Source organism: Oryzias melastigma, linkage group LG21 (genome assembly GCF_002922805.2).
Source record: "Oryzias melastigma strain HK-1 linkage group LG21, ASM292280v2, whole genome shotgun sequence".
NCBI classification, from domain to species: Eukaryota; Metazoa; Chordata; class Actinopteri; order Beloniformes; family Adrianichthyidae; genus Oryzias; species Oryzias melastigma.
This window is the reverse complement of record NC_050532.1, coordinates 19,765,294-19,775,111: the sequence shown is the minus strand read 5'-3', so window position 1 is coordinate 19,775,111 and position 9,818 is coordinate 19,765,294. Positions and strand designations below refer to the sequence as shown.

The 9,818-nt window shown below is 34.2% G+C and overlaps 2 protein-coding genes across 2 annotated transcripts in view; both read left to right on the top strand.

Moving 5' to 3' along the window:
* The window catches only part of zmp:0000001200 (dedicator of cytokinesis protein 9), a 63,593-nt gene extending 54,931 nt beyond the window's left edge, over positions 1-8,662 (top strand). Inside the window, exons 49-54 of the mRNA XM_024286711.2 lie at positions 2,373-2,519; positions 2,619-2,829; positions 4,597-4,787; positions 4,858-4,958; positions 5,030-5,168; positions 7,737-8,662. Of these exons, the coding sequence (XP_024142479.1) occupies positions 2,373-2,519; positions 2,619-2,829; positions 4,597-4,787; positions 4,858-4,958; positions 5,030-5,168; positions 7,737-7,862 (915 nt within the window). The 3' untranslated portion in view covers positions 7,863-8,662. The remainder of the gene's footprint in view (positions 1-2,372; positions 2,520-2,618; positions 2,830-4,596; positions 4,788-4,857; positions 4,959-5,029; positions 5,169-7,736) is intronic.
* A 102-nt stretch (positions 8,663-8,764) lies between these two features.
* slc15a1a (solute carrier family 15 member 1a) overlaps positions 8,765-9,818 on the top strand; it is a 10,660-nt gene continuing 9,606 nt past the window's right edge. The window contains exons 1-2 of the mRNA XM_024286289.2: positions 8,765-8,909; positions 9,007-9,047. Coding sequence (XP_024142057.1) covers positions 8,903-8,909; positions 9,007-9,047 — 48 coding nt within the window. The 5' untranslated portion in view covers positions 8,765-8,902. The remainder of the gene's footprint in view (positions 8,910-9,006; positions 9,048-9,818) is intronic.

The window sequence follows — 9,818 nt, the reverse complement described above, 5'->3', positions numbered from 1 at the left end:
ATGAAGTCATATAAGTATTTATCTGCAGTTAAAGGTCACTTTTGGTGCATATTTACTGAGAATTCTATCAGGTTTAGTCACCCAAAGGATAAAATTTAACAAAAAAAATGTGAAAGGTGAAACCCCGATGACGCACAGTTCTGTTTGTGTCTTCATATTCTTTTGACTACTACAGAAAAAAAATGTAAAATATCCACCAAAAACTACAACTACCAAAGTCCCACCTCTAAACTTTTAGCATAACTGAAAAACCCCAACTATCTGTAGATACGAAAAGGAGATAATTCAGTCAAATCCAGTGGTTGAGAGGTTTGGAAATGTCCTCAACAGAAGACAAATTTGCATTGCTGGTAGAAAAAAAAAAACAACAAAAACAGTTAGAAATCAGATTTATAAAAAGAGCCTCCGTCATTAAAATATTACTGTCTTACAGTACAGTATTAGAGCCGCCATAAAAAAAAAAAAAAAAATTAAATAAAACCATGAGAACAAAGTAGTAATTTTACAAGATTACGGTTGCAAATTTGTGAGAAAAATACAAATTTTACGAGAATAAAACTTTAAAATTATGAAAAATAAAACGTCATAATTTTACAACTTTTCAATTATTCAGCCTACACCCAAAATCTCCTTTTCACCAATGTGAACTAAGTGCTTACAATTCACCCTATTTTCTTATACTTAAACACAATATTGTTTTTATTGTTGTTTATATTTTTCTTGGTAAAATGACTTTTGTCTCATAAATGTATTATTTTATTCAACTTTTCATTTATTAAATTATAACTTTATTACCATAAATTTTGACTCTTTTAATCATAATTCTACGAGTTTATTCTAATAAAATTATGACTTTTTTCCCTATAAATTTATGACTTTTTTCTCATGATTTAAAACATTTATTCTTGTAAGTTTTTTTATCGTATCCTTAAAACTCCATCATAATTCTACGACTTTATTCTTGTAAAAATTTGACTTTTTTCTCATGATTTTATGTTTTTTTTTCTGACATTTTTTGGTGGAGTTCATTCTTCTCAAATATTTTTGCCTTCTTGTAAATTCATTATTTTGTGTTTTTATGGTCAAGCTAATACTGCTTCAGATACAAAAGTTTATCCATTTGCTAAAATAAAATTAAATATTTTTAAATAACTTTTACATAGGGTTGTTTCAATGTTGTATTTATTTGTTTCAAGATTTTTTATTTTTTACTTTAAAAGTATTTTTTTCCCAAACTTTTTGGACAAAAACCTGAATTTAAGAATTATATTATTTCATGAGATTAAAGTTTGCATCTCTTACAATATATAGGCTAAGATTAAAAAATAAAAAATGACAAATTTAGAAGTGTGTGGTGATGTAACTCTGCTGCCCTTCATTTAGGGATTTTAGTTTCCAACAACAAAAACAAATTAAGCTTTTCTGTAAATATGACATAGTGATTTTCATGGTACTATAATTTAAAAAACAAAAATTACAAAAAAAACTAAATTTACTTTATAATGCTTAAGTGCATGTTCACAAAGAAAAACACTGTGAAGAAGTAAATAAACTACATTTCTAAGCATCTTTTTTGGATTTTTATAAGCTGAATAAAAACTTTAATCTGACGTTATAATAAAAATAATAAACTTGTGTTTTTATCATTTTCTTGTAATGTTAAATTCTCTATAACTAACAAAGCAAAATCAGCAAAATAATTAAAAAAGTAAGATGGGAAGCTCAGATTAACAAAATAGGCAATTTATGAGCTAACACTCAGTTAGCATTAGCTGCTTTGTGTTAGGTTTATTGTGTTGCATGGCAGTCGCTCACTTCAACACCAATTCCAGTGTATTTGTCAAGTCCATAAACTGACTCCTTGTTGTTTTTCATGCGTTTCCTGTCGGGTGTGTTTGCCTCCAGCTGAGTTTTCTGTTGTTTTTATGATGCGACTCCACCTTCGTTTTCATGTTTGAGATGCATACAGTTTTCAGGTTGCTGTGGAATAACCGTTTACATGTGTTTCCCTCACTCTGGTAGCAGTACCAGTTTACTCACTCAGACGCAGAGGTAAATTAGGATGAAAGCCAGCACTCCAGTTGGGGCTGCAGTGATGTTTTAGGCTGTGCTGTGCGCCCTCACTAATGCAGTGTGTAGTGCTGTGCTTATCTTTCACCAGTTTAACTCCAGCATAAGATAGAGCTTGTAGGCTTTTTATACAATTATTAACAAATCTAACTAGTCGAATGAAATCTGTGTGACCCCCTTGATGAAATATTACAAAATAGTCTAACGGTTTTCTTGTAATTGTTTGTAGGTAGTTGCTTGAGTAGTCCTGAAAATGTCTTTTCATTTAGATGGTTCTCATGCGCTGTTTTGATCCTCTTTAGGGCTTCTTTGAGGATGAAGATGGTAAGGAGTACATTTACAAGGAGCCGAAATTCACTCCTCTGTCTGAGATCTCCCAGAGGCTCCTGAAGCTTTACTCTGAGAAGTTTGGACAGGAGAACGTCAAGATGATTCAGGACTCTGGGCGGGTGAGATTCACTTCTTTTCAGTATTAAATGGAGTCTGTATGTTCCATATTTACAGCACCAATATTTTATTTATTTATTTTGTCTTTTCATTGTTCCTAGATCAACCCTAAAGATCTGGACTCCAAGTACGCATACATCCAAGTGACCCACGTGACTCCGTACCTGGAGGAGAAGGAACTGGTGGACAGGAAAACCGACTTTGAAAAGAGCCACAACATCCGTCGATTCGTGTTTGAGATGCCTTTCACAATATCCGGCAAAAAGCAAGGCGGCGTGGAGGAGCAGTGCAAACGCAGGACCATACTGACCAGTAAATAACCTCATCTATACTGACTTAACTCTGTCACAGCTCCCTTTACAGTTGGATCTGCGGCCGAAAAATGGGCAAACCATTCATTTTAAAATCGTGGACCATAGAACACAAATTTGCATGCACATTTTTTCTATGGGTATGCTGCGGGCGACAGATTGTAGCAAACACTTAAACAAACGCAAGGGTAAATAAGTAGGTGAGACGCAGGTGCGTAATATGGATACATTTTTTCTTGCACAAGGATCCTATTTTTGCTGTTCAAGTGATAAGTACGTGCTCTGTCCAAATAGCCAGACTGCTAGGATTGAGGAAATTTCACAAATCAGTTTGTGTGGACATACGGGCGTTACTAAAAACTAGAGTGCGCTGTAAGGACACTATACAACTGCATCACTTGTATGTCATAACCGCATGTAACTTACTTCACAATAGCCCACACACCACAATGGTACGTTTAATTTTAATGACATCCCTTAAAGTCCACCTATGACCATTTTTTTTAATGAAAACAAACGTTCCCGGTAGTGTTTTAATTATGATTATGACGTTTTTAACCAAAACTTCAAAACCTAGATGTCGTAAAGAGACATTTTTCATGTTGATCTGAAGCCTTTGTTTCAAAAATCTCCTCTGAGGGGGTGTGGCTTTTGGTGCTGAGCTGAGTAGCTCCACCCACACCCCAGTAAAATAGGAAGGAAAAAGTGGACTCAGGGCAGAGTTTTATATCAAATTATATTAAAATATTAAATATAAAAAAAATTTAAAAATATAAATAAAATATCAATAAAAAAAATAAAATAATGAATATTAAAATATCCTCTCGTTTCTAGTCAGAAAAGAAGAATTTAACTGGCAATCTTGTTTTTTTTTTTTGTTTTTTATGTGTTTAAATATATTTATTCCGTTTTTTTTAATAATCTTATACACAAATACAAACTAACAAACAACCCCCCTCCTCCTGCCGTCTACAATTACCGACAATGTAGTTGCATTATAATAATAGAGTATATATACAAAATACTGTATATAAAACCCATATGAATATATTTTTTTCCTCTTTTTAAACCCTTTGCAACATACATTTTTAAAAGTTTAACACTCTGTCAAAAGATCTACCATGCTGTCAACATCATACTAAATGTTAGCGCAGTGCTTAGCGCACCTACCTTCCACTGCAAAGGTCAGAGGTGATACTTAATCGAAAACCCCAAACACCCGCTACACTCGCACGGGTCAACCCCCCGATGGAAGTGCATGTGACTCGGGCGTTACTAGAAACATTTAACTTCCACTATGTAGTGTTTGCATTAATAAGTCTGTTGAAATCCAAACATTAATTTCTACTGAGCCGATTAAAAAATGTAATTGATTAAAAAAATTAATAATAGTAAGAAATACATTTTTACCAAAATCCTTATCTGGTTTATCTGTAATACTGGTAAAATAAGCTTCTATTAAAATGCTGAAAGATGAAATATAAATCTACTTTTCTATAAGTCTTTCTTTGCAATAAACAGGAAAAGGTTTCTTCTCAATAATAAAAGATCTTGATTAGTTTTTGAACACATCAGCTGTTTGCTTCCAAAGCTTAATCACAGAGACGCAGCGTTTACGTTGTAAAAGTCTAACCTTATCTCTTTACCTTCAAGTGAGTCCAAATTAAGCTGTAAACTGAAAGGGGCACCTGCAGGAAAACCGCTGCCCTGACCAACAAGCTAATCAGCTGTCTTTGTGTGTGTTTTTGTTTTTTTGTTTTTTACACAGCCACACACTGCTTTCCCTACGTGAAGAAGCGCATAGCAGTAATGTACCAACACCACACAGATCTGAGCCCCATCGAGGTGGCCATCGACGAGATGAGCAGGAAAGTGGCGGAGATTAGGCAGCTGTGCTCCTCCAGCGAGGTGGACATGATCCGTCTGCAGCTCAAGCTGCAGGGCAGCATCAGCGTCCAGGTGGCTGCTCGACCATCTCGCATAAATACACACAAAATGAGAGCTAATAACAGCTGACGTGTCCTTAAAGGTGAACGCCGGCCCGCTTGCATACGCCAGAGCTTTTCTGGACGATTCAAGTGCCAAGAAGTATCCGGATAACAAGGTCAAACAGCTCAAAGAGGTCTTCAGGTGGGTTTTAAGATAAAGTCGCACATGTTTGCTGTGTAACCTGCCACTAACTCAACTGTTCCCGTGAGCAGGGACTTTGTGGAGGCGTGTGGTCATGGCTTAGGGGTGAACGAGCGACTGATCAAAGAGGATCAGCAGGAGTACCACGACGAGATGAAAGCCAACTACCGAGATTTGGTCAGAGAGTTGTCCATCATCATGCGTGAGCAAGTAAGTCCAGCTGCTGTTGCACAACTCACAGGTCTGCGTCTTCAGCACTGTAATGATGCACCTTTAATCTGATTGTAAAACACTCATCAGTGGCTTAAAAAAAGTCAAATATAGCCGTTGATGGAGTGATAACGCGCTCTCTGATAACGCCGTTTTCCGTTTGTCCTTCGTGCTGACGCGCAGATTTGATGGTAAAGCAAGAAACATCAGCGTGGAATGAGCAGTTGCAGTTGGTGGTCCAGCCAGACATGGTTAGAACTTGAATAGTAAAACTAGTTTAGTTGGTTTTGAAATTCTTAAACTAATTTACCCCAAAGCTCTGATTACATATTTCTGAATTATTTCTGGATTTTCCAAACATCCCTAAAGTTCAATAGATGCACTTGAGGTAGTTTTCTACAGGAAATATTCTCCATGTGATTATCACAGTCTCAATAAAGTTTAGATTATAATATTTTTTAGAAAAAGGGAAAATCTTCTTGTTTTTTTCATCATGAATGTCGGTGTTGAGCATGCAGTGACTGAAAGCAATCATATTTTATTGGTGATCATCACCTTCAGAATAAACTAACCGTTCTGCTGGCTAGACCAACTGCTACTGCTTTTTTTTTTTTTTTGCATGCATGAAAGACGTATGCACCTGTCCAAGTATGAGCTGTACATGCATGCATCTTAATATGAGATTCCAATATATGTAGCTTCTAATATTCTGTGGCTGCTGTTTTTGGATTGGTTTTGCAGTGTGTGCGTTGAAAAAAAAGCATTTATTTAAAATGTGTGAGTTTGAAACCAACAAATCTTTAATTTTTATCAATGATACAACTCCGGCTGAAGTATAATATCAGTGTTTTTTTTTTTGTGCAAAATTTCAAAAAATGTATTGACTAGTTTAGATGAAAGATTGACCGCTTTACATACACGTCACACAATTACCCTAATTGTGCATGTAGCATGTGTGATTATAGCGCTCTAGTGTGTCAATTCACATGAAAAGTCTGTTAGATATACGTTGAACTGTCATGGAAAGTCACAAATTAGCATCCTGCAAAAATATGGCACAATTGAGTAAGATTTATGTATGTTTATGTTGCAGATAAACTACGTAAAATACGCATAAATTGCGTAATTCTTAACTAACTAAAAATTTTAAACAGCTCAAATCCAAGTAAAGACCCTTCAGCCAAAACTCTTTATGAACATCTGTGTACATCGACGAATGATGAACGTGAGAAATACTTATGAGTTATGTATATCAGGCATGTGTCAGAAATGTAATTAATATGTGGAACATTTAGATCAGTTGTCAGACTCAATCACACAAGGGGCCAAAATCCTAAACACACCTTATGTCGCAGGTCGAACAGGATAAACATTTTTTTTTTTTACTATTATTTTCTCTGTGTTTGATGTTTTTTAATTTTCCTTTAGAGAGCACATATATATATATATATATATATATATGTCAGAAATTAATGCAGAATGTGCAGCAAGGCTTTATAACAACCTTAACTGTAAAAGTAAAAAGAACCTTCTTTTAAATTACATCTTGCAAGACATATAATCCTAGGCACTTTTTGTTTAACTAACGAACAGGATAAACATTTATTAAACACTCTAAAACTAAATTTTTAAAACTTTAAAACCATAATTTTTTAACATAATTATGAACTACATATATAGCATTACCTGCAATAATGTTAGTATGATTGCTGTAAGCTGAATTTGACTGCTGAAGATGCTAGTGCTAATAGCTGAAAACACTCAAGCTAATAGCCAGCTAAAATATTAGCTAAATGCCAAATTAGCCTAAAATACTAACAAAAAAACACCCTAAATTAGCTAAAACAGCTAGCATGCAGCTGAAATATTAGCTAAACTCAAAAACAGCCTAAAAAGTCATAGTAAATGCCAAAATAGTCCATAAAGCTACAGGATGCCAATTAACAATTTAAAACCATAATTTTTAACATAATCACTAACTACTTGAGCTGTCAGGCGATTACATTTTTTGATCGCGATTAATCGCGTTGTCCATAGTTAACTCGCAATTAATTGCAAATTAATATGTTCCCTTTTTTTTAGGAAAAAAAAGGTGTGCTTCGTGGAATTTAGCAGTTCTACATTAATTATGAAAACAAGAATGACAAAATTTATAGTTTTCATCAGAACTACTTTATTTTGTAACATTGTATTGAGATAAACTTTCTTAAAAACAAAAGGCTGTAACATAAAATGCCTAACAAAAGCCCAAGTGCAAGTGAAGGGCATTTAAAATTCAAAACTTCAATCAACGTTCAGTAAGATAAAATAAAAAACATCAAAACTTTTATCAAAAATAAAATTTCCATAACACTTTCATGTTCATTTTTTGTCAGGACCAAATCTTTTCCTCCTCTGCTGAATTGCAGTAATAAATGAAATCGAGATTTATCATTTCCAATCAACTTTTGTTTTTTAAAACATTAAAGACTGAGAAAGGCGGGATACACTGTGGATAGTTTGACAAAATTTGCCAAATTAAATGTTAAAACACAGAACATGGAATGAGTTACCTCTCATCCCTTCCAGATCAGTCCAGTGGAAGACAGCATGAAGAGCGTCCTTCCAGACTCGCTCCACATCTTTAACGCCATCAGCGGCACACCGACCAGCGCCACCATCCAGGGCATCCCCAGCTCCTCCTCCGTGGTGTGATCCCGATCCGCTTCAGAGGCTTTTTGGTGATGCCATAAATTTGTTTCTCAACTGAAACCGAAAACTCAACAAGCCTGTGGACTCCAGCGACAATGGGACGCTGTGCTTTGTTGGGGGCGTTTTATCCTGAAGATGGAAACAAGACGGACATTTCATGCAAGAAAACCAAATGTTTTCACCTGTTTCTACCAAAACAAAGAGCAGTGTTTTTAACAGACATTTTTGTGGGATTTTTTTTAGCTTGCATGTCACAAAATCTGCATCCTTTCAATGCCCATTTTAGTTTTTTTTTAATAACAATTTGCATTGTGTTTTTTATGTACAGCATTCTACTTTTATAAGCCACTGTATTGTTCTCTCAAAGAACCATTTATGCTGTTTTCATTTATGTAAATGAAGTTATATTTCCTCAAAAATCTTTTTTTTTCTCCCATAACTTGCGCATATATCACTTTAATGTCTTAGAAGGGGGGATTTTTTTTTATATATATATTTAAAGCCACTGCATACAAAATAAACTGAAATTCATTTGTTTATTCATTTATATAAAAAGGACTTTGTGCAATATTTGCAAATGATCTTGTGTGGGGATTATACACTGTAAGAGCGTTGCCAAAGAGATGAGGTGTGGGACAAAAAAAAAGAGATAACATTTTGTGTTATTAGAAATGAAACTGTCTTATATTTGAGCAACATTTCTTTGTTTATTATAAATATATTTAACACAAAAAGTCACTATTCTGCTGTAAACTGATGCTCCCTAATCTTTTAAATAAAAACACTCGTCTCTCTGCACTTGAGCTCCGGCGTTCTGGTTGATTGTTTTTGATGAAACGTCAGGACCTCAGCGTTCCTGACTTGCTATCTCGCGGTACCTGATGGCCTGCTAATCAAACAGTCAGCACTTCTGAGACTGATAAGAGAAGATGTTGCACAAAAGTTCCCCACATTTACCAGTGAACTCTGCGTCCTCATCTGCTTTTACCTGCAGGATCGTCCAGGTTTGACAGGAATTAGGAAGCAACTACGCAAAAGACACAATGACAGGTGAGATGATTCACATTTTTATTTTAACAGATTTTAGCTAATATTTTTCTGATTTGATGTAATTAGCCTTTATGAAAACATTTATTTTTCCTCACAGACAAAGAAGATCTCAAAAAAGAAAAAAAGGGCAAAGGAAAGGTAAAATACTGACTTAAACTGAACATGTTTATAAATAAAATCACAACTGCACTATAGTATAAAACATTAGAGCAACATCTGAATATAAAAAACACCGTAATCCTCTCATCCATGAATTATGATTAAATCTGTTTGGATTTTTAGACAAGTGTTTTTAATCTACAAAATATATTTGAATTCTTCAAAAATAAATTTACCTGTCCACTCAAGTGTACTTCATGCATGTTTATAGTAAAAAAAAATCAATGCAATTTTATGGTAATTTGTAGGTATAACTGTAAATTAGTTGTAAAATTGCATCATGTTGTGATGGTGGTCCCTCTTTCTCTATAGCTTGATTTATACATGGTTAAAGACGATGTTTGAAATGAGAATATTGTAACAAAAGTAACAGTCACTAATCTTCATAAGATCTAGCTTCCCATCAAATCTATGAAATGTTATTTCTGAACTGAACATCTTGTCTTTGCTTAGTATCATAGTATTTATCATATATTATATATTGTATATATTTGTTATCAAAGCTGTACATTGTAGTGACCTCCATGCATGAAAGGGTTAAACGTGTTTTAATTGATTGCCTCCTATAAAAGAAAGAAGGTTTAGATTTATTGATACTGTGGAAGTAAATGAAACAGATGAACTTGTTCTATTGTTTTGTGAAACAAGCAAAAAAATATATGTTATTTGTCATTTATTGAAAAAAATATTCAGGAAAACAAACTTGGATTTCAGAAAAAAAGGAAATCAGTTCATAATCCTAAGACTGGA